This window comes from Pygocentrus nattereri, chromosome 1, assembly GCF_015220715.1.
Source record: "Pygocentrus nattereri isolate fPygNat1 chromosome 1, fPygNat1.pri, whole genome shotgun sequence".
Taxonomy (NCBI): domain Eukaryota; kingdom Metazoa; phylum Chordata; class Actinopteri; order Characiformes; family Serrasalmidae; genus Pygocentrus; species Pygocentrus nattereri.
In genome coordinates, this window is record NC_051211.1 from 25,767,246 (window position 1) to 25,791,663 (window position 24,418).

Sequence of the window (24,418 nt, forward strand, 5' to 3'; positions counted from 1 at the left end):
CCAGGGCTTCTACTGTTTTCATCAAAGAATGTTTTATTTTGTTCTTGACCTGATGATTTGGCGTGATCGTACAGCAAGTTGTGCCTTTTTTTTAACTGAGTCATGAAATTAATCTGACTACTCATCATGTTTCATATACATAATATGTGAAATATTTGGGACTCTCTAACTGTTATCTGAAACAAAAGACATAACAAATGCCACTCACAGCCTCTCCTTGTTCACCATCCTCTCCCCTCTCTCCTTTTGCTCCATCCTGGCCCTTTATAAAGATAAGATATTAGAATATAAACTTATGGATGTATCAGTAAGGATAATGAGAAACAATAACTGTAGAAATTCTTTTCAGATTCCAATCAATAGAGCTCACAAATGAGCAAAGTTTAACCTTAATAATAAAATCTCTTAATTGGAATTAAATACAGCAGCATTTCAGTAATGAAGTTCAACATTCAGTAGCCAATTCACAGCTATAGCAGATGTGAACATAGTATGTACTTACTCTAGGTCCAACTTCACCAGGAGGGCCAGGATCACCAGGGAAACCAACAGGACCCTTAAAAAGAGATAAAACCGGGGCAAAGATAAATCTCTACAGAATAATATATCTGACCTGCTTTTTATATCAGGTGAATTTTTATTTTGTACCACATACAGGGTTTCCTTTAGGACCATCATCTCCTGGAGGTCCTTTTCCACCAGAAGGACCAGGAGTGCCTGGTTGTCCAGCTTCACCCTTCTCACCACGTTCTCCTCTTGGGCCCTACCATTGGTGTCAATCAAGCAGTATATGAAACACCAACAATGGAAGAGCCAACACCATAATGGAAGAGCAATAAAGAGCAGTAAAAAGCAGCAAGAAAGTGGCTCAGAATACAGTAAAATTCCAATGAATTCTCACCTTTTTTCCTGGCTCTCCACCTATACCAGGTGGTCCATTTTCACCAGGTTCACCCTGTCAGAACACATTAAAGGTCAGCACAATCTATGACAGGCATACGCCTTACCATACATAGTAAACAACAACTGCACAAAAACTACATTTTCTGTTCACCTTTTCTCCAGGGGGACCCGGGTTACCCAAACCACCAGGAGGACCTTGAGGACCCTGGTAAGGAAATTATGTAAGTGTTTTGCACTTTATAAAACTTTTTTTTGTACATTATAAACATTTGTATGAAATGGTTAAAAATGTATGATTACTCACATCAGCACCATTTGGACCAGCTGGACCACGGGGTCCAGGGGGGCCAGGAGGACCCTAAAAAGTGAGATAAATCAGAATTATAGCTCAATATGATCGACTGATCCTTTTTTGGACCAGCCATATTTTGAAAAGGAAGGCTCACCAGTGGTCCGACATCTCCAGTCTCACCCTTCTCCCCAGCAGGTCCTGGCAATCCCTAGGAAAAAAAGTATACTGATCATACAACTGCTTGGTAAGAAAATGGTAAATCTCTTTTCTTTTGATTTGGTACCTGTAGCCCAATGGGGCCTGGAGGTCCAGGGAATCCCCGTGTTCCTTCATCTCCTTTTGCACCGAATGGGCCCTGCTGACCTCTGGCACCTGTTTCACCATCGGCACCCTGACAGAAAGACAAAGGAATGCAGGCTCTGTCTCATTACTAAACACTTGTTGAAGATTAGTCTACATTCTATTAAAATGTTTTAATGGAGAAATTTCATGCTTACAGGTGGACCAGGCTGTCCAACAGGACCCATTGATCCAGGTGGGCCAGGAGGACCCTGTCAATAAACAGTTATCGCATTACAACATGAAATAATCTATACAATATACATTGCAAAACGCTATACAGAAAATCTACCCTTTTTTTGGTCTATTATGATTTATCATAAATGTGCACATTCACTCACTTGCTCTCCTTTGCCTCCCTTTGCTCCCTTCTGTCCATGTTCTCCAACTTCACCCTGTTAGAGGATAAATCACAGTGTCTGTCTTTAGCACAGGCAGACAATATAATTTTCTGCCTTAAGAATTGAGATGAATAGATCACTCACCTTGTCACCATCCTCTCCTGGAACACCTGGGGGTCCAGCAGGGCCTGGAAGACCAACTGGGCCTTGGATGCCATCACGACCAGCCGGACCAATTGGGCCTTTCTCTCCCTGAAAGATGAAAGAATGTCATGTTACTGGCTCATGATATGTACTTTCAATATTAGGCTTCAATATTATGAGTGCAACTAAATTGCAATTAAAACTTACAGGCACTCCTTTCTCTCCTGCAGCTCCAGGGGGTCCTTGAGGTCCAGGTCTTCCAGGAGGACCAATGGGTCCTGCTGTACCTGCCAGTCCTCTCTCACCTGGTGATCCCTATACAGCAATTAAGCTCAATTATTGAAAGAGAAGTTGTCATGAACTTAGTCATAACTAAGAAATTAAATACACCTGTTGTACTTTTTGAAATGTAAGATCAAACATAAAAACTTACAGCTGGTCCAGGTGGTCCTGCAGGTCCCTCATTTCCTTTCAGCCCACCGCCACCCTATTGAGAGCACAAACAAATGTAAAAAATATATATCTGTATCAATTGTTAAGGCTCTACAATTTTGTGACCCCACAGTTTTAGTCCAGTTGAACTGTGCATCTTATAATACGTGTAATTCCTAATGTTAGTGTTCTTGAGCTCTCACAATCAGTTTTTGATTAATTTTCTTACTGGTGTTCCTGGGAGTCCTCTCTCTCCAGGGAAACCTCTCAGTCCAGGAGGTCCATCTTTGCCAGGGCCTCCAGGAGGACCAGGGTCACCTTTGGTTCCTTCTTTACCAGATGGGCCAGAAAGGCCTTGCTCGCCTGGTGGTCCAGGAGGTCCAGAGTGGCCACGCTCACCCATTGGGCCAGTCTCACCTGAAGGACCCTTAATGATAAGGAATGATAATTAACTGAAGGAGTATGGCTCTGTGTGTTGTGTGGTGAAGAACCAGAAGAACAGAACACCATTCTTCCAAAAGATATTTCCTCAACTGGTGAAGAAATGCGTTGTCCAGCATGTTGTCTCAAATTCTCTTATAGGTGTTCAATTAAACTGAGATCTGGTGACTGCAAATGCCATACTACAGAGGTGTCTTATGTGTAAAGGGCCGATGTGGCTGTAGGTTTCCATTCCAACAAAGCAAGATCGACTCTCTGAAGACCAATTGTTTAAACAAGTGAATCAGGTGTGCTCCTGCTTGTTTCTGCCAACTCCCATCAGCGTACAAATACTTCATCATAGAACAAAGGTAATTAGTCAGGAAAAATGATACATATACATATGTGAAAATACAAATACTTCTGTATTGTCTTGAATTTTCCTTTCCCTCTAAGGACACAACCTTGTCAGTAAAATGCCCCTCAGCAAAACAGAGCCATCAGATACTGTACCTGTGTACATACAATCCTATATTGTTCCCTTGGTACGTGTACACTTGTGGAGAATATGGTGAAGGATAACTCTGACCATATCACTTTTTTCTACATCTTTGTAGATCAGTGGTTATGATTTTTGCACCACTGAACTCGCAAACTTCCATTTGTTTTTGTATTTTGACAAGCAAGAAGAGTGGTCCTTTTGGCTGAAACTTTTGAATTCATGTCCCACTAATATACTCTCTTTCAAAGTTTTCCTTACAACCACCTCATAGAAAATTATACTTTGATTTGTTACTCACTTGTATTTGTCTTTCAGCAAATTTGGCATAAGATGCATTTCCTTTATATATTTGCTTCATGGTCAAAACCCTGGTGATGGAGCCACAGTAACACATACCCAATACATACACTGATGTCACTCCTCTTTAAAAACACACCTTCCATCGCTGGCCATTACAAACTACAAGGCTCAAATAGGGAGATCTGTACCAAGACGTCAAGACAATGAAGTAAAAGTAACTTACAAAACAAGATAAATAAAGATTTTAAATCTTATTTTCTTATCTCAATCTGCTTCAAATGATAAATAAATAATTAATCAACACAGAATGATCATTCATGACCAAACAACAAGCAAATGGGATGTTGTAGCGGCTGGGAATGCATACTGCTCTGGGAATGTTCTTAATGTTGAATAAGGTTTGCTGTTTCCAGATCCTCAGTACTGCTCAGTGTTGCTAACATAACATTTCACTTATGTGAGCAATACTGTATGTAACAGAAGCTCTCAGATTTTTTTATTATATATATATATATATATATATATATATATATATATATAAACCAGAGAATGCTAGAATTAATCTCATGTCATACAATTAATTTTGCTGAAATGTATTTCATTTATAATTATATTTGGGAATTTGATAGAAACAAACACACAAAAGGTGCCAATGACAGTTAAATAAAGTTTACCTGCGGTCCAACAACTCCAGGTGGCCCAGGAGGCCCAGCCTTGCCTTGGAACCCCTAAAAAAGAGAAAAAAAAGAAAGAAAAGAAAATCAACTTTAACACTAACACTGACTCCTGAGAATCTATACAAAGTACACTTTGTATATTTTGTTGACAAAAGGTTATATAATAACATTCTGTTATAAACCTCTAGCATACTCATACAAAGCATTGCATTTTAAAATTCTAGTGAATCAGCAAAATAATTAAATATTGTGCAAGTTGCCTGACAAATAAAGTTTGGCAAAATACTCACGACTTCGCCTCTCTGTCCAGGGTGTCCGGGCAGTCCGTCTTTCCCTGGAGGTCCCTTCATAGATCAGAAGTCAAAAAAAATATTAGAAAAAAATGTTATTATTAAAAAATACTGAAATTTAATCAAATTAAATTCATTACATTAAAATATGACATTATTAAAATTACTTTAAAAATGTTATATTTAATTTATTTTTTATAATAAGTGGATTAATGACGAGCTCTCATACTGGAGGTCCCTTTGGCCCTGGGAATCCATTTGCTCCTTGTGGTCCAGGTAATCCCTGAAACAGTTAAGTAAAATAGAAAGTCAGATTTAATGGGTGACTGTTATATGAGTTACATGGAATAGTTAGCGAGACGTTTGTTAAAGTAGTGAGTAATTTAAAAATGAATTGCTGTTTTAACTTAAAAATTAATGAAAGGATGTTTTAAAAGTGAGTTTACTGAATATTAAAGTTAAGACAATCTAAATTAACTTGACCCAAAAGAAATACCTATAACAATAAAAGAATGAAATTTTTTTAAATGAATACTTAAATTAACTTACTCTCTCTCCTGGTGGTCCTGAAGGGCCATCACTACCCGATGAACCCTAAAATATAAAATATGAAATTTTCATATAATGCATACAATTTTGTAATATTGAGAAAATATTCTGCTAGAAGTGATGTTTACCTTGGCACCTGGTTTTCCAGTAGATCCACGCTGACCTCTCTGTCCTCTGGGCCCCTAAAGAGTTAGAACGTTGGGTCAGTGATTGAACAGAGAGGAACACAATTGTGTTGATAGGAAATTGGACTGCTATATTACTTGATGAAGAGAAGAGAAGAGAAGAGAAGAGAAGAGAAGAGAAGAGAAGAGAAGAGAAGAGAAGAGACTAAACTGAAACGAGAACATACTGTTGGTCCCCTTTGCCCTCTTGGCCCAGTCTTTCCAATTAGACCCTGTAAAAAGAAAACTTAATTCAGGAGTGGCTCAAAGGAAAGTGTATTTAGAAATAAAATAATCCATTAATTGGTGAATTAAAACACTGCTAAGCACAAACATTTTCAGGGTCAAATTCCAGCTGTGCCATATATATCTGGTTGGGAAGGGATGGGCTCTAAACAAGCACAAGTGCCGTATCCCCTAGTTGGCGCAAAGCATTTACTGAATGTACTGAAGCCACAAACAATAATGTGTGATCAGATTTTAAATGTATTTTAGCTGTAGTTTTCATGAAGAAAGCTCGAGCAGTTTTCTCCCACCCAGACTGGATACCTGAAGAGGAGGTAATGCTACACTGGAAATCTGATGTGACTATGTATTAAACAGCTTCACTGGTTTTATCAAAGCTTGATTGCCCACAGTGACTATAATTACACACTGACACTACAGGCACAGTTGTACAGAATTCATTGATTTCTAAGTACAGTTTTAATTGATATTGATTTTTCAGTTAAAATGTTGATTCTGAAGTTGTTTTTACACCCACTGTGTAAGCAGTATTTTTGAGGCATGTAAACACTGCAAGCTTGTGCAAGGAGATGGTAAAGAGTGATCACTGAAGATGAATAAGGCAACATAAATAACAGGAATACATTTCTGAATTGTTTATTGTTGCTGTTAATTTTATTAAATTTAAGTTTTTAATTTTTAATTTTGTTGTGGATGGTTTTGCTGTGACGATAAATCAGACATTTGTTTACTGTCAGCTATGTAGTAAATTCAGTTTCTACTAAAACAGTGATTGGCCACTTCAGAAATGAAATTATTAAAATATTAAGTGGTGAAACAAGGATAATAAAATTCAGTACAACTGTTACTATTATTATTATTATTATTATTATTATTATTAGGTTATACTATGTCTATTTGTCAATCTGTTTGGAATTCTTACCCTTGTACCCTTCTCTCCATTTGTGCCAGGGAAGCCTGGAAAACCAAGTGAACCCTGACAAAACACAAAAAGCCACAAACTTACTATACAAGCTTTTTGTAACTGTGCAACAAATAAATTCTTCAAATCACAGATGAAGTGCAATTTACCTTAGGCCCTTGCCTTCCTGGATAGCCAGGTAATCCAGGTACACCAAGTTTTCCCTAAAATGGCATAATTTGTCTTTAAATATTTAGTGCATTTTTTTACATTAGTTAACAAACAAAAAATACAACAAAACAACACAACAACAACAACACAGCTACACATATTCACAATGACAAATGGGCAAACTGTTACTATGCTAAATGAAGGTCCACAGGTACTGCATGTATCCAAACCCAGTTAGACATACTCCTATTTTCAATTTACCTTATCTCCAACTGGGCCAATAGATCCAATCTCACCAGGGGGACCAATACGACCTTTAGGTCCCTCAGGACCATCCTCTCCTCTGGGACCTGGCACTCCTAGTTCTCCCTGAGAGACAGTAGGTCAGAAAACAGAATAATTAAAATGCAATTTACACGAAATGTTAGCAAAATAAGTTTCTGGTATCTAGGATGCAGGTCAAAATTTAATAGTAATGTAATGTCACAAAGAAGTAAAAATGCACAAACGTTATTTCACTGTATTTCATTATTTCACAGGGGCAGAGCCCCAAATACCGCACGCCTGAGTTCACCACCTGCTGGCTCGCCTAGACGGAGCCGGCCCTATAAAAAGCACCGTCAGAGGACCAGCCGGTGAGTGGTTGCCATTCCAGCAGCGGTGGCTGAACTAACGCCTCTTGTTTTCTTTCCCTTGTTGTTCCCTCTCTCTCTCGACCTACCTAGGGGACTAAACCTGCTACAGACTGAATCGTCATGCCCCTGCAGCAGTAAAGAGAGTGTTGGAGGCATGTAAAGAGACTGAATGCCCTCCCTGTAGGGACCCTTGATTTGGTTTATGTTTTTATTTCCTTTCTGAGAGAGAGTTGTAATAAAATCGGCGCAGTGCCGCCCTGACCTGAATTTTTACGTGAACTTGTGTCATCCCTCTTGGCAAATGCCCCTCAACATATATATATATATGTGTGTGTGTGTGTGTGTGTGTGTGTGTGTGTGTGTGTGTGTGTGTGTGTGTGCGTGTGTGTGTGTGTGTGTGTTATAGATGCATGTAATAAAACTTGGTAAGGGGTAATTATGCACACTGTGAAAGTCTTACCCTCTCTCCTTTTGTGCCAAAGTCTCCCTTGATTCCAGGGAAACCATCCTCTCCCTAAAGAAAAAGCAATTTATAATTTTACACATACAAAAATGCCAGAGGTACTTCCAGAAAAGTGTTGGCCAAATCTAGAAGTCTTTGCATGTCTCACTGATTTGAATGCAAAAATTATAAACAAAAAAAAATCCAGTATTTATAAATGCATGCATACAAACATGTCACACAACAACAACAACAAAAAATATTTTGACAGCTCACCTTCTCTCCCTTATGACCCTTCAGTCCACGGATACCTTGAATTCCCTGGGAATATTACAAAACTTATATTTATAATATTTATAAACATACATCCAGTCAAACATCACAGTATCATGTCTTATAAGGCTAAGCACTAAATCTAAAGTCTGTCACTGTCATGAAATAATTTTTGACTGTCTGTCGATGTCAAACAAAACAAGACGTAATAGTAAACAAGGATTGAATAAATATTCAACCTATTTTCCCCCTGACAACATGACATTCTGCACCGGCTTTACACTATATGGCTATACTTCCAAAACTATACTGACACAAATGACTGAAGTCAATTACTTTAAGATGCACCTATGGCTGACACAGGCACTCAACTGCACACACACACAGCTAGTCTCCATAGAATGGTACTGCCAATAGAATGCTCCGGAGCAGCTGCACATGAGCCTAAGGTCACCATGCCCCATGCCACTCACAGTACTAGGCTGTAGAGTAGGGGAACTGCATTCTCTGGAGTGACTGAAGACCAACTAACATGTCTAAAATAAGTCTAAATGCCATTTGTGCTCCAGAACTAACTACACAACATCAGTGCACTATTGATCTTAAGGCTGAAAGCAATCAAATCATCATTGCATTCACTGCTCTCCATCAGAACCTGAGATTTTAGAAGGCCTTGCCACAGGATGCCATTTTCCCAAATAGTCAGTTCAAAAAAATTCTGAAATGTTAGACATGTGCCTAGTATGCACTGTTATTGTAAAATGGAAACGTGTAGGAGCAACAATAACTTAGGTGTGAAGCAGTATGTCACAGAGTTGGACTGCCAAGTGCTGAAATATGAATCATTTTAAAAACTGCTACTGGAGCAAAATCAGCACAAGAACTGCTCTTTGGGAGCTTCATGGATTGCGTTTCCATGGCAGAGCGGCTGAACACAAGTTAAGACTATCATACGCTCCAAGCATCCACTGGAGTGAACTCAACACTGAACTCTAGAGTAAGTTTACATGTTCTCTGGAGTCAAAAATCAGTCTACCAGAAGACTTTGGGTTTAGCAAATGCCAGGATAGTGCTATCTGGCTGAAGGCATAGTGCCAACTGTAAAGCTCGGTTGGGGCTGGTTTTCATGGTTTGGATCTAGGACTTTCAGTTTCAGTGAAGGAAAATTGTAACTTTAAAGCAATAGTTCAGGGAAGGCCTTATCTCTGCATGGCAATGCCTCTGTGCACCAGGTGAGATCCATAAAGCAATGGCTTGCAGTTTCTGCTGTGGAAGAAATTGAAGGGCCTGCAAAGAGTTCTGAACTTAACTCCATCACACACTTTTGGAATATATTGGAATGCAAATACCAAAACAGTTGGGATGAACTGTGAGCTAGGCCTTATCGCCCAACCTCTTTTGATCAGGTGGCTGTATGGAAGTGAATCGCCCTCGTGGAGTTCCCACAATGCCCATTAAAAAGTTTAATGAGCACATATGAATGTGATGTTTGGGTGTCCACATATTTTGGCCATGCAATGTATATTAACTGCATATAACTTCTTTATTTATATATTGGTTGTGCAACCAATTGCCAGATCGCCATCTACACCCACTGTCATTAAACATTAAGTAAAAACAGAGAACTGTCATACCTTAACTCCACGAGGGCCAGGATAACCAATAGAACCCTGAGGACCGCTAGGCCCCTGTGACAGAAAGTGATAAATACATTAAAACAACATTGATCATATATGACAATAATAATATCATATAATAATGATAATAATAATAATCATAATAATAATAACAATCTTAGATGTTGAACTGGATTTGTTACATCTATTTATTTATTAGACTCCTGAGTAAATTACATCACTGGTTGATCTATTATGGGTACAGCATCATCTATTATGTGTAGAGCAGTAAGTTTATCAGATGCTATGTTTACATGGTAATACTTCCAAGTAAGGTGCATGCTATTATAGACACTTCATTCTGTGGTAGGAAGATATGAAAATAGAAATTCTAATGAAAGAAAGAAAGAAAGAATAAATAAATAAATAAATAAATAAATAAATACAAATAAACTGAAAGAATAAATAAATAAAATAAAATAAATTTAAAGAATAAATAAAAAAAAGGATATTCTCAGCTTCATAGATCAGGTACGTATTTCCATACACTGCACACCTACAGGGCAGGGATTCTTTAACGACTCCATAATGACCCAATGTCTAAAATAACTAAAATGTTTTTGCATGACCTGTACTTTTCACCATAATGACATACTGTCTTAAGGATTAGAGTAGTAATTAATCAAACATCTTTTTAAAAATCCTTAAAACTGTATGTGGCAGTCACCTGACCCACTGAAAAGTGGCCCGCTTTGGTTTCATTGTTTCTGTTTGCATGGTGTGAAAATAAAGTTGAAATCACAACCGTCTACCCTGCCTCCAGTGCTCTTGCTAGAGTACCGTAAAACTAATAATTAAGGTTTGACTACAGTGTTAAGATCTACATATTAGAGAAATACTAATCCAAACATGTATCTTATGAAGTCTGGCTAAAAAGAATTATAACCAATAACGTCAGGTTTCAGCTCATCCCACAACCTCCAATTCATCCTGCTGCATGATAATCCAGCGAAATGCTCAGCTAGCTCAGAGATCCTCTCTGACAGGGGTGGTGCCAAACCCAAAAGTAGTGGGGCAAAATGTATTGTTTCCCCAAAACAAACAAAAAAGCACCATTAGCCAGTGACAAAACGCAGTTACGCTGCTAACTAAAACCTTTAATGTCATGCTAAAAACATTTCACTAGAAATAAATATAAACAGGGTCAGTGTTTGTTTTAACCCCGCACTTCACTGGGGTCAGCCTCAGATGGCAAACTCTGCTAGATAATGTCTCTGAGGAACATTAAGCTGCACCAAATGTTCAGAGAGGCAAGGCAATCACATTTGGCAGCACAAAAAATAGAGACGGTTATCACAATCAGCAGTAGTAAGAAATCTTACTTGATATCAGCCTCTTTATGATTACCAGTCTGAATTTAGGCTAACCAATCAGGTTGCTGATGTATAGCAAAAAAATATGCGTTGTGATCCATAAGTCAAAATGAAACCCTTAAAATGAAAAGTTTAAAAAATCTATTCCACTGTTTAATTGCTCTTCTGCCATTATTAGCAGCAGCTGGAGTTTAAGGAATGATATGAGTGTCTGCAAAGAGTGAAATGTTAAAGCAGGCAAATAATACCAACAGTACAGTGATGATATGCACTGAGAAAAGCATACTCTGTTTAATTCACCGGCGAACTATATATATAGTGGTATATTAGTGGTGGCATGAAAAATATGACAGTTTCTTTGCCTGTTCAACTGCTATACTAATGCTTATGGTATAATATTGCTTTTCAAGCGCTGTATCCAAGATTTGTGTTAGAATCCTCCTATTTTACATAAAAGGATTCAAATTCAAAACGAGAAAAAATACACATCATTTTACTTTTTACAACTTTAAGCAAGAAATCAAGTGGATATTGTGAATGCCAGGCAAGTCTTCTACTTTACTATTTCTTTAACATACTTTTTTGCAGCTTTTTCGCTGAATCTATTACAGCCAGTTAGTTAAATACTCATACAAGCATGGAGTTAGATTGAGTAATGAAGGATTAGAATTTTCAGACTATTCAGTGAGTTACTGTGAATGTTATTCAAGCAATTTTCAAAGAAGTCTACCTTAACACAGGCAAAAATTTGCAACACTTTTACCACATCTGCCAAATATACAGTAATCGATTGTTTTAAAAACAGAAGATGAACAAACCTGATTTCCTTTAGTTCCTGAGGGGCCTTCTTTTCCTGGGTGACCCTAGAAAAAATGAGTTAGAGTATAATTGAAAAACTTTCTTATGATTGAGTCATCCAAACAGAACAGTGGTTTGGTGGTGCTTGTGGTGTATCAATTACTCCATAAGCTTTTGGATTATTTAAATGATTTTATGCATTTCATATACTGTGCGGTACTAAATCCAGTTAAACATGACATATTATGCTGTGTTTTTATTAAAATAGGCCAGTGCTCTTTAGTTACTGACAATATCCACAAAACGCTCAAAACTGCTCATTGTGATGTAATTTATTCTAATAAAGTATTGCAATTTCACCCATTCCTAAATGAAGGTAAAGAAAAACATGAATGACTAAAAGAGAGATCTTTGAGAAAGGTAAGGATGAGAAGCCCTTACAGGGGGGCCATCAGCTCCTGGCATGCCTGGAAGACCTGGTTTACCTGTAGGTCCCTAAGAAAACAAAACAGTCAGTCAAAACTGGGTGTTCCACAGACAATCATAGAAAATCAAACTAATCCTCAGCAATGACACATCCATCCGTGGCTGGGAGTCCAAGACAGCACAATTGGCCTCACTTTTTCTGAGTGGGTAGAATAGCCCTTCCTCTTCTACCATCACTCAGCCCAATGCTAACCAACACAGGTGTCTGTTAGCCAATGTAATAGAATTAGTGTTCTTTTCCAAGCATGCTTGAACTGTCCAACAATGTTGCATTAGCGGCAGTTCAAACAGATTGGATGGGTATACGTGTACATGTCTCAGAGAAAATACTTGGTAACATTCACCCTCCTGGCATGTGACAGAGAGAGGCATTACTAGCAGTTGTGAATTGGCCACAACAAAACTGGGGAGAAAAAAAAAATGATATAAATAAAACATAACAAAAAAAACTGTATTTAGTGTTTCTTTTGAATTTTTGTGAGTTCCAAGGTTTTTTTAAGGACGGCAATTATATGATGCTAGCTGTTACTGCAGTTGACTTCCATAATGGGCTGAATTTAACAAGGCACACACCATGTACACTACATGCTATAACATTTTGGAGAAAAAAAGTTGCTGAAGATCTAAAAAAAAAAAAAATCACCTTCTCTCCTGGAGGACCAAGAGCACCCTGAGGGCCAGCCATTCCCTATAACAGAGAAAAATGTTATTTTCATACTCATCGTGCATTTTACTTCAAGAGTTCAGAAGAAGTAGATACAAATAATCTTTGACCATGTATTTCATATCCTAACAATCCTAACAAGCCACTCAGGAGGCACTCTTTGTGACAATACTTTTTAGTTCTATTCACATCATTATTGTAATGTAATAGTCACCTGTGTTCCTGAGGCCCCCTGCTGGCCTGGAGGACCTGGCTCTCCCTGGGGTCCCTATGAAAAACAAATCAAGAAAAACAGATCATTAAGGTTTTGTAGCATTCATTAGTCCAAACGTTCACCATTCTAAAGCAAATGAGTTAAATGCATTCAGAGAAACGAACTAACCAAGTTTCCTTTTGGACCAGGAGGACCATCACTTCCACGAACACCCTGAAAACAGACAAAAAAATCAGTGGAACCTCTGTGTATGAAAATAACCATTTTTGGAATGGAATATAAAATGAGTACAATTTATGAAGGGCAAACATTGTGTAGGGGGCTTCCGATTTGCTATCACACAGTTTTCAAAGCACTCTCTGATTTGTCAAGTAGCATCTAAAATGCATAGGCAGCAAAGCTAAAAAACCTCTGAATCAAAAAGGAAGTGAATTATAATTGCATTGTCTGTTATTATTGAAGTACAATAATTTCATATTTCGGCATATTTGAAATAATACACACTGTATCCAAAGGTTTCCAGACAGCTCTTCTAATTGGTGAATTCAGCTACTTTAAGGTGCACCGAACTGCTGACACAGGTCTTCAATTGCACACATACACACTGCTTGTTTAATATTAAGATTAAGATTAAGTGACCGTTATTAGTCCCACAACAGGGAAATTTCACCTCTGCATTTAACCCATCCATGCAGTGAGACATACACACGTACACTAGGGGGCAGTAAGCACACTTGCTCAAAATGGTGAGCAGCCCTGTTTGCAACTCCTGGGGTGCAGGCAGAGGTGGACGAAGTACACAAATCATGTACTTGAGTTAAAGTAGAGATACTCAAGGTAAAATATTACTCCAGTAAAAGTAGAAGTCCTTACTCTAGACCTCAACTTGAGTAAAAGTACTAAAGTATTTCCCTTCAAATGTACTTAAGTATCGAAAGTAAAAGTACTAAAAGAGTAATTATGGCTCTGATGTCCTGTTATCATTTTTATAACAAGACTCGCTTCATGGACTCATTTCAGGTGAAAATCCTCCAGTGTCTCTCTTGGTAAACCAGTCTTTTAATAGAACGTCATTAATTAGTGACGCTGACGTCTATTAAAATGATCAGAAGCACAAAACACTGAAGGTAAACAGTTTCCATCAGGGAGATTCATTCAGTGGCTCTGAAATCACTTTTTACACACAAGCAAAGTTTCAGTTTAAGATTACTTTGTAAAGTTACAATTTGAATAAAAACTGGCTTTAAACTCAGAATCACAAATAAGTTTTCCTTTACTGTGTTGATCTGTAGGTCTCTGTTCATAAACATAAACTAACCCAAACTGATTTACTATAAAATGAAAGTGTTTGTATGAATTCAGAAAAAAAGAAACCTGCCAGTCACGACTGCATATGTGGACATATTTCTATTTTGTGGTCTATTTACAGGTTAGGTTAGTTCCATCATTGGTGCTCTTGCTTTGTGCTTCTTTTGTTTTGACATGTTACGTTTTTATGTACACAAAAACCAAAAGGAATGACAGATTTTTCCAAATTTAGTGGAGTAAAAAGTCAGATATTTGACTCTGAAATGTAGTGGAGTGAAAATAAAAAGTTGCCTGAAATGGAAAAACTTAAGTAAAGTACAGATACACGAAAAAACTACTTAAGTACAGTAACAAATTACATTTATTTAGTTACTGTCCACCACTGGGTGCAGGTTGTCAAAATATACAAGAAAGGAAGCCAGGTAGGAAAAACAATAAAAATAAAAAGAGGGCTTCCACAATTGTGTTGCCATTTTGCTGTTATAACTCTCTTAAATTTAGTTTTTATAATTTTTTAGCATTAAAGAAAAGAAAATATTTATTTAACTGTTGAAAAAATATGATAACCCATCTCAAGAACAATATCATTCTTGGGTTTTGGGTTGAGGTCAAGGTCAGGGATAGGATTAGGGTCAGCGTGAGGGTTAGAATTAGATTTTGGGTTGATATTATGGTTAGGATTAGGGCCAGGATTAGGGTTAGGTTTCAGGATGAAAGAGGTTTGGCATGAACTCCTGCATCCTCAGAACATTCTACACATGTACTGTGGAGAGTGTTCTAACAGGCTCAATCACCATCTGGTATGCAAACTTCACTGCCATTGAGCGGAAAGCTCTGCAAAGAGTGGTTTGCAGCCCGGCATATCACCAAGGTCCAGCTCCCAAACCTTTTAGATTTATACACCAGCCGCTGCCTGAGGAAGTCCAGGAGGGTTCTAAAGGACTCCACCCACCCAAGCCACTGTTTGTTCTCAGATCTGGTTCCGAGACAGTTTCTTCCCCTGGGCCATCAGGCTGCTGAACAGCCAGCAGTGCTGGTGTATCACTCTGAGTCATCATCTCCATGGACGATCTAAACCTCTTCCACACCATCAGACTCACTCTGATCTTCTGCACCTTCAATCTAACAAATCTGTACTTGCACATATAGATTGAGATCTTGCACGTCTGTCCATATCTTGTATAATCTAGAAGATTTCTACATCAGTATTCTATCCCTGAGTACCTGCATCTCATTTATTATCTCCCTCAGACTAACTGCACATTCGGAATGTGTACAACAGCACATGTAATCATATGTATTTCTTTTCTTCTTAGATATTTATATTTTTTTTGTATTTAATTTCTATAAAGGGGCTACGCGCGGGAGATTTTCACTCACTTTCCACGTGTAAATGTGATGTGACAATAAAAGTGATTTGATTCGATTTGAAGTTAAGGTGAGGGTTAGGATTAGGACCAGGGCAAGGGTTAGTTTATGGGTTTATGTAAGGTTAGGTTTTGCATAATATAAGTAACAAATTAAGTCTACTTCATGTAACATATTAATACTTAATGTAAATAATATATCAATAGTACATCTTCAAGATATTTACCTCAATGTATTCAGATGCTTCACTACTGCTACTTCACTGACATGTTGATGATGTGTTACTGATACAGTGTTAATAGTTGTCCACGAAGAACCACTTGAAATAAAGTTTTACCAGAGTTTTTAGTATAGAATTAGCAAATACATAAAATGTGATTGACTAACATCCAAAGTAATGGAACATTTTTCTATCACTATGGAATATTTTTCAATCTATGATCTCTGTGATAATCTCTTGTGACCAAATTACAGCAGTGTTTGTTGTGGCACACACTCATGTTCTATTATTTAATTATTTCCCAGCCGCATGTGTATGCTGAAGAGCTGGGCAGAAACCTGTCAGACTCATCGTGTTGAGCCAGAGCTGAAATCACCACCACTAGCTTGTCAATAACATAAGTAGGGGTGGTACTGGAAAAAAAACAAAACTGTTTTATCTTGGAGCTGAATACTTACTGGAGAGCCAGGTATTCCAGAAGGACCTTTAGGCCCCAGCAATCCACGAGGCCCCTATAAAAAAATAAAAAAACAGTTATTAATGATATGTGCTGACAACACAGACATAAATGTAAAATATGAGAGAAAGCTGAGAGGAAGAATGAATAATTCCTTGAGTGGTTTTGGGGTGGGTTCACAGACACAGATTAAGCTTAATCAAACTTTTAATATGAGTGTGATTTCTCTAATGAAAATAGTTTAGTACAGAAAAGGTTCTGGAGGGCCACGGCATTGCAGAGTTTAGCACTCTACTTCATTTAATCTGTTTACACACTGTCACACACATGCAAACATCTTTTCCTATAGACATTCTCTCTCTCTCTCTCTCTCTCTCTCTCTCTCTCTCTCTCTCTCTCACACACACACACACACACACACACACACACACACACACACACACACACACACAGGTGATGGCCATGGTACAGTGAGTGACAAAGTTCTTCTTTTCCAGAATATGCTGGTTCTGATGTTGTACAAATCAAGCAGTTTTTTTGCACACCTAAGGATGCACTGAAAACTCTAAATGTAGTTCACATCTTTATTGAGAATTGTGATGGCTGGATGAAGCAAGAGGCTTCTCCTTGAAGTCCACCATCATTTTTGCTGTTCTGACCATCATTCCATCCCCAGGTGAGACTTTACTTCTACCTTTTACCTCTCACAATACAGCAAGTGTTGCCCTCTGATTAGCTTGATTTGGAGTTTAGACAGCTTCTTGATTTCCCTGAGCATTCAACTGTGTAGAGATGAAGGTCAAGGTGTTGTACAGCGTTGTATGGAACAGATTCACTGAAATGGACTTTAATTAAATGAAGCGCAGCAGAGACAGGCAAGTATTGTTAAGTAACAGCTTGTCCTTTTTTCAAAAAAGTGAGTGGATTGAAGTGAGTGAGATTCACTGGGGGTTTAACCATGCTTTCCAGCATGCTTTCCCCATTTCCATCTCGGTCTGTGTCTCCTGATGAAAGCAGCAGATCCACTGACTAAAATGTCCAAAAAGCTGCATTAGTATGAGATATCAGGAGTAATGCTGATAAGCTCAGTGTAAGTTTTGGATATATAATAATTTTTAGAAGGTTCACCAGCGACAAGACAAGCATGAGCTCAGTTTGGCGTGTTGGAAGAGGGAAAACCGTAATCTCAGCAGGGCAGTGGCGTACCAGCACCTAAGGCTTATATATATATACAAACACTCATATATAACATAGACAGGGACACTCACTGGTTCACCTGGGAGTCCTCTGGGTCCAACATCTCCATCATCTCCCTGTGAAAGAAAATAAAGGCTGACTACATGCTATTCTATAATACATACATATGCTGTTGAAGTAATTTGATGTTAACAAGGCTGAAAGGTTTTGTGAAGCTACTAACTCTCTCTCCATCCTCTCCAGTGGGTCCAGGTGGTCCCATTCCTCCAGTGTTGCCCTGGATGCAAAAGATAGAAAACAATTCTTTGAAATCATCAGCTGAAACTGTTGATACTCTAAACACATTAGAATAACATAATAGATAGTCCACACACATTATGTATATTATCACAGATATGTAAAAATATAATCTCAGTAATACCTAATGGTGATTTTTTTTTTTTTTGGTAAAACTGATTAAATTTGCCTTCAGCACAAAAGTGTTTATTCATCGCTACTCTTAAAAACTAATGAGAAACTGTAGTGTATAACTCAGTTTAACCTACAATATACATTCCTTATTTCATATATTTATTATGCATATGTGTGAAAGTTCACAGTTTTGTGACAGATTGTAATTTGATGTAATTTTGAAATTGTAATTATGTAACTGATCACACAAAATGATTAAAGCTTGCAATAGCTGTAAGGCAGTGGGGGATGATGATTGAATAAACTAAACAAATATTTCAAGCTTTACATCTCAGTGTGTGCCTTCACTCACATGTGTACTCTACTAGAGTTTAATGGCACCATGATGGCATTGGTGTGGGAGATTTATGGAAAAGTCAGTAACAAAATATGTTATCAATATGCACTTATCAATAATGTTAATCTCTAAAACCTTAATAGCATGATTATTGCGTAACCTTTCACATACATACAAAATCATTTAAGATTAATAGACTATAAATAAAAGTACTTTGATAAAAATGAAATATTACAATTTCTTTCATTCGACTGGATGAGATTTTTGACCATGTTCCAGTTCAATTGTCCAACCTTGCAATATTTTTGACTAGAACAGTTTTATAGGAGTAAAGCTGAGTCTCTCAGCTTGTGAGCTCTGTCCACAAATGCACTTTTTCATAGTTCCTGTTACTAGGGTACACATTATTGTAGCTGTTAGGTTATACATCTTAAACATACATTTTGCTACACTGTGCACAGAACACTTTTTTTGTACTGGACAATGAGAATAGCATCTTCAATAGCTAGTTAGCTAGCTAAAAAATACCATCTCACATGTTAGACAGGTTATTTGTGACTTGAACAAATATGGATTGCATTTTTTTTTCCAAGCCGCTTCTCCGTCAGGGTCGCGGGGGGGTGCTGGAGCCTATCCCAGCAGTCTTCGGGCGGAAGGCAGGATACACCCCGGATGGGTCGCCAGTCCATCGCAGGGCAGACAGACAGACACAGACAGTCACTCACACACTCACACCTAGGGGCAATTTAGCATGTCCAATTGGCCTGACTGCATGTCTTTGGACTGTGGGAGGAAACCGGAGAACCCGGAGGTAACCCACGCAGACACGGGGAGAACATGCAAACTCTATGGATATGGATTGCAGCAGTTGTATATTTTTGTACTGTCAAAATCATTTTTTCCTGATTTTCTAGTACCATGTTAACCAGGCACAGGCCTACCTAACTAAGACTTCTTGTTTCCACAGCCATTTACTGGCAGCATATTCTCTTGTAAATAATTTCAAAAGTCTTAATCACAATGGTACATTCCAAGCACCTTAACTGCCTTAAGTGGAAGTTTCAGTTTAGTTTCTGTGGTAATGAGTAGAAACCCTAGTTTTATGTTGTGCATGTACTTTGAGAGCTATTGGTATAATATACTGTGATTTAAGGATCCAGTGAATTTGGAAAATCCTTCTCTGATAAGCATGCATATTGAGGTAAAGGTTGCAACACTCACTCGATAACCTTTGTCTCCTGGCAGTCCAGGCAACCCATCAAAACCCCGGTCACCCTAAAACAGACCCACAATAACAGTGAGGAACATAGGATTTAAAGCACTACTGAAGCAACCAACCAGCCCATTATTACTAAAATAAGAGACTAATAGACAAATATCACAACTCAGAATCGATTACTGGAACATATCTAACCTTAACTCCAGGCTCTCCTGGCATTCCTCGAGCACCATCAGCACCAGCACGGCCCTTTAGGAATCATAAACATTACTAAGAAAATCCAGATATACAGTTCTATATTTTAAGAGTATCCTAAAATAAATCATAGAGGACCATTGTAAAGATAGATAAATTGATTGGTCCAAACATGATCACTCACTCTTCTCCCAGCTTTGCCAGAAGGACCGGACAATCCTTGAGGACCTCTGGGACCCTGCAGAATAAATGAAGGGCACGACATCATGATATGAATAATCTAAATGTGTATGGGTGAAGTAACTCTACATATTTCCCTTTTTTCAATTCAGAAGCTGAATGTCTCTAACTAAGGATTAATGAGCATTATACACATATGCACATAAACACATAAATACAAATACACTCTCACCTGTGGACCAGGGTCTCCAACCTCTCCCTTCAAACCAGGACTTCCAGGTGAACCCTATTAAAAACATTCATTTTTGTTATGTGCGATGCAATGGACTACATACCACTGCAAAAGCAGTTAGCCTTGTTCATCTATTCATTCATTTAGAAACATACAAATAAAGAGATCTGTTTGAATATATCTTCTTACCAGGGGACCAGGTCGACCAGTAAAACCCATTGGCCCAGATGGGCCCTTCAGAGCCATCTAGGAGAAAAAAGAAAAATGTAATTATCCAAGAGACTGTATTTAAAACATTAACTGTTCATTCAAGAATTATTCAAGAACTAGTGGAACGTGGTAGCAAGTATGTAATTAGAAGGTTAATGGAATTGGTTAACAAGTTTGTAATTAGTTGGTGAGTGAAATTGGCTAATAAGTATGTAATTAGCAATGTATGGGGTTAAGAATGTAACTTAGCAGGTGTGTGTAATCAGCTTGTTACAGTGTCAAGGTTTCATGTTAGTCATGGTATACAATGCATATATAGACTTTTCCAAAATTATACAGTACAATGCATTTACATCTACTGCTGTCTATGCATGAGGTCTCCTTGTTTCTTAAAAAAGTAAATCTAAAAAAACCTATTTGAGTAATGACTACCTCTTGACTCCTTCTGAAACACACTAGAGCAACCTTGGTCATGTTTCTCTAAGGAGGGGATTCAAAACAATTTATCTGCAGTAGTTTCAGTAGTTTATAGGACCACAGATTTCATTCAAGATTGCCCCTAGATACCCCCAGTTACTGTATGAATTTGTTAAATTCCATCATTAGCACACCTGATTTCATTTAGTGAAAGACTGATTATTCAGAGCAGGTACTATGTGATAACAGAGCAAGTAAATGTTTATGACCAAAAAAGGGCTTTTTAAATCAATCAACTCTACTACGCATGCAGCACTGTGCAAAGGTCTTGCAAAGTATGTGAGAAAATGACATGTAAAGCCTGTTCTGTAAATAATAATTTGCTCAAAAACACTAATATTAGAAAAAATGCAATTAACAACACATGGAGTTAACCATTTCCAAACCTCTCCTCAATGAAGCCCAGTATTTACAATTACCATCCAAAATCTAGTTTCAGATAATCAATACTTCATTTAATTCTGTGTACTAGTGATGGAATTTAACATTCTTGTAATGACTAGCGTGCAGTGAGAATTCAGAAACCAGTGTAGTCTGAGTTCTTCTAAATTTATTCTTATAACATATCAATAACTAGCCAAAAATATATAATGGTATAGTGTTTTTATTGATAAAAAACAATTCATGCCAAGAATAACATTTTAAAATAATGTTCTTTGCACTATATAGTCTATGTATATTAGTCAGTGGCCATAACATGTATGTTAGTGTGTTTCACTGGTTTGAGACAATCAGACACAATGGTGCTGCTGGAGTTCTTAAAACACTGTCAATTTACTGTCCAAGCCCACTATGTTGGCATACCTTGCAGATGTAAAGTTAAAGTTAATAGCTCATCTGTTGTTTCAGTTTGTGTCATCCTCTAGTCTTTCATCTGTGGTCAGTTTCTGGCCACAGGACACTGCTGGCTGAGTATTTCTGGTTGACAGTCCATTCTCAATCCAGCAGTGACAATGAACCTGCTTATGTCTTGCCTTAACATTTGTTTAATTTCCAGATTATATCTGGATAAACTTTAGTTGAATTACATTTAGGTGGTAGTTTTTTAATGCAGTGGGTAACACTTCTGCCTTCTATGCTGTAGACTAGGGTTCAATCCCCTGCCTAGGCAAGCAACCTACACTATACCAATAAGAGTCCTTGGGCAAGACTCCTAATGCTACCTTCACCTATGTAAAAATGATCAAATTGTAAGCTGCTCTGGATAAGAGCATCAGCCAAATGCCATAAATGTAAATGTGGCTACCAATTCAGTGCTAAGAGTGATCAAAATAATACTTGCTGATACCTGTGGGGGTCATCTAGGGGGCTAATAAATTAAACAGAGAAAGCAAGTACAATCTGTAATTGAAGAACTACAATATGCACCTATATGAGAAATGGGCCAAGTTAAATGGACAATGAGTATCGATACAACATGCACCTGATAAAGTGGCTAGTGATTCTAATTGCTACCGATGCTACTAATTGCTACTCCGATGCTTCTATTTCAGGCTAGGCATAACTTCATCACACAAAACAGCAACCAAATGCACACAAAACACTGCACTGTAGGCCATAAACCAAACAACAACTATGCAAACATCTGACAGCTCTAACATTCAAAGTGATGTGTTTAATTTTGTATGTTTTTTAGCGCATTTAGCTAATAAACACATAGATGTCAGGTGCCTGGGGGCCTGAGGAGCTTTTAGACAAATCTGTAATTTGTACATAGTTAATAATTTTCATACAAACAAATTCAAACAAAAACAAACTTGTATACTTAGCAGAGAATAGCATAAAATATATCCACATACATAAAACCTATAATACATAATACCTATTCTATTCTTTTTGTGTACAGTATATCAGCAAACTAGAGTGTAATGTAACCTAATGTACATTCATGACATCAGGGAGTGCAAATAGCTTTACTCAGCCAGTGAACTGACCAACTCACCAAACAATCAGCTAGCATCAGTGCAGTAATGCTAGCATCCAAAGACTACTGTCCAAAGGTTTTTAGCTGTAGAAAACATTGTTTTTCTACGCAACTCATTCTTCTAATTTCCAAAATTACTGTTAAACATTTTCAGCCATTCAACTCCATTCACCCATTAATTTAGGCCTCTAACGTTTCACAGTCATGTTTTTGGTATAATGAGACAGGCTCTCCTTAAATGGCTATAGTTTCTCATGATAATGTGTTATAATTTGCGTGAGCTTTCTTTAATATTATACATATGAAATATTGTGCAACCCGCATGAAAAAGTTTATAAATGTTTTTCTGGAGAACTATTTTTATAACTCAGATGTGAGGTTAGTGTGAAGAACCGTTTTAAAAGTTTAAAGAACCTCTGTATAGTGCAAAATGTCTAGGAAGAACCCTTCAATTTAAGCAACCAAAAATTGTTCTTCTATGGCATTACTGAAAGAACCTTGATTTCGAAGAGTATACACCTTGAGTACCACCTACTCAAACAACAGAGTAGCCAAAAATATTTCAGAAGGCTACAGTTTACACAATAATTTAAAATGTGGTAGGGATTCAAAAATTCTGTCTCTTTTTTTACAAAAAAATAAAGAAAATGTGAGTAAAACATCAAAAATTGCTGAATGAAAGCAAAGGAGAACAGCTTTAGCCTTGATATCTTTATTATTATTCTAAAATGTGGAAAACAGTAGAAATAATGGAAACTATCAAACTTTTGAACAGTATGTCAAATGTCTTATCCTGCCTTTTGCTGACTGCTATCCTGACTGCTGAGATAGGCTCCATCACCCCTATGTCCCAGAAGTATAAGCACTTTAGAAAATGTGTGTGTGTGTGTGTGTGTGTATGTGTGTGTGTGTGTGTGTGTGTGTGTCTAATGTCTATGGTTTCATTATGCTAGATATTGAAAACCATAACTCATTGCTATCAACCAACGCTTTTACGTTGCTAAGTGGTTCATATTTGCTACTTACCCGAGCCTGAGAGAGAATAGCCTGAGCCTGGGCCTCCTGGGCTGAGACAATGGGGCCCTTGTCCCCTCCACTTTGTCCAAATCGGAACTATGGGATTAAAATGTGTGTTAATAGACATATTAGCAGACATTATTTTAAAAGATCTTGTGTTATATGTGTGTTTTTGTGCAACTATTCACAGCATGTAAAGCCAACACAATAGCTACAGCAAAATAAAGCCTATATCTGTCTGTAAGATAGCTGGCTAAATAAGGTCCATTTTTCCTTGTATTTTTACCACATCACAGTAATGCTCAAGCAATTCTTGACATCTTCACCAACTACATACACTGTTTCCAAATCACATTCAATGTCATAAATACTCACCATGTAATGCAACAAACATGTCATGGAGAACGGATTCATTGGTAAAAAAATGATCAGGATCTGCCTAAGGTCTGTGTTACTTAAATCTTTGAATCTTTGGAGGTATTTCTTATTATTAT

At 37.6% G+C, this 24,418-nt stretch overlaps 1 protein-coding gene across 6 annotated transcripts in view; it reads right to left on the bottom strand.

Moving 5' to 3' along the window:
- The window catches only part of col11a2 (collagen, type XI, alpha 2), a 49,960-nt gene that overhangs the window by 5,812 nt on the left and 19,730 nt on the right, over positions 1 to 24,418 (bottom strand). For all 6 annotated transcript variants that reach the window (XM_037538454.1, XM_017708465.2, XM_017708464.2 and 3 more), the window contains 40 exons: positions 23,934 to 24,020; positions 20,486 to 20,542; positions 20,297 to 20,350; positions 20,069 to 20,122; positions 19,885 to 19,938; positions 19,692 to 19,745; positions 17,946 to 17,999; positions 17,794 to 17,838; positions 16,527 to 16,580; positions 13,341 to 13,385; positions 13,173 to 13,226; positions 12,938 to 12,982; positions 12,250 to 12,303; positions 11,829 to 11,873; positions 9,656 to 9,709; positions 8,025 to 8,069; positions 7,767 to 7,820; positions 6,933 to 7,040; positions 6,671 to 6,724; positions 6,522 to 6,575; positions 5,542 to 5,586; positions 5,318 to 5,371; positions 5,190 to 5,234; positions 4,870 to 4,923; positions 4,641 to 4,694; positions 4,348 to 4,401; positions 2,681 to 2,878; positions 2,453 to 2,506; positions 2,227 to 2,334; positions 2,020 to 2,127; positions 1,876 to 1,929; positions 1,693 to 1,746; positions 1,479 to 1,586; positions 1,350 to 1,403; positions 1,208 to 1,261; positions 1,055 to 1,108; positions 902 to 955; positions 656 to 763; positions 503 to 556; positions 209 to 262 (listed from right to left, as the gene is read on the bottom strand). In XM_037538454.1, coding sequence (XP_037394351.1) covers positions 209 to 262; positions 503 to 556; positions 656 to 763; positions 902 to 955; positions 1,055 to 1,108; positions 1,208 to 1,261; positions 1,350 to 1,403; positions 1,479 to 1,586; positions 1,693 to 1,746; positions 1,876 to 1,929; positions 2,020 to 2,127; positions 2,227 to 2,334; positions 2,453 to 2,506; positions 2,681 to 2,878; positions 4,348 to 4,401; positions 4,641 to 4,694; positions 4,870 to 4,923; positions 5,190 to 5,234; positions 5,318 to 5,371; positions 5,542 to 5,586; positions 6,522 to 6,575; positions 6,671 to 6,724; positions 6,933 to 7,040; positions 7,767 to 7,820; positions 8,025 to 8,069; positions 9,656 to 9,709; positions 11,829 to 11,873; positions 12,250 to 12,303; positions 12,938 to 12,982; positions 13,173 to 13,226; positions 13,341 to 13,385; positions 16,527 to 16,580; positions 17,794 to 17,838; positions 17,946 to 17,999; positions 19,692 to 19,745; positions 19,885 to 19,938; positions 20,069 to 20,122; positions 20,297 to 20,350; positions 20,486 to 20,542; positions 23,934 to 24,020 — 2,547 coding nt within the window. The remainder of the gene's footprint in view (positions 1 to 208; positions 263 to 502; positions 557 to 655; positions 764 to 901; positions 956 to 1,054; positions 1,109 to 1,207; positions 1,262 to 1,349; positions 1,404 to 1,478; positions 1,587 to 1,692; positions 1,747 to 1,875; positions 1,930 to 2,019; positions 2,128 to 2,226; positions 2,335 to 2,452; positions 2,507 to 2,680; positions 2,879 to 4,347; positions 4,402 to 4,640; positions 4,695 to 4,869; positions 4,924 to 5,189; positions 5,235 to 5,317; positions 5,372 to 5,541; positions 5,587 to 6,521; positions 6,576 to 6,670; positions 6,725 to 6,932; positions 7,041 to 7,766; positions 7,821 to 8,024; positions 8,070 to 9,655; positions 9,710 to 11,828; positions 11,874 to 12,249; positions 12,304 to 12,937; positions 12,983 to 13,172; positions 13,227 to 13,340; positions 13,386 to 16,526; positions 16,581 to 17,793; positions 17,839 to 17,945; positions 18,000 to 19,691; positions 19,746 to 19,884; positions 19,939 to 20,068; positions 20,123 to 20,296; positions 20,351 to 20,485; positions 20,543 to 23,933; positions 24,021 to 24,418) is intronic.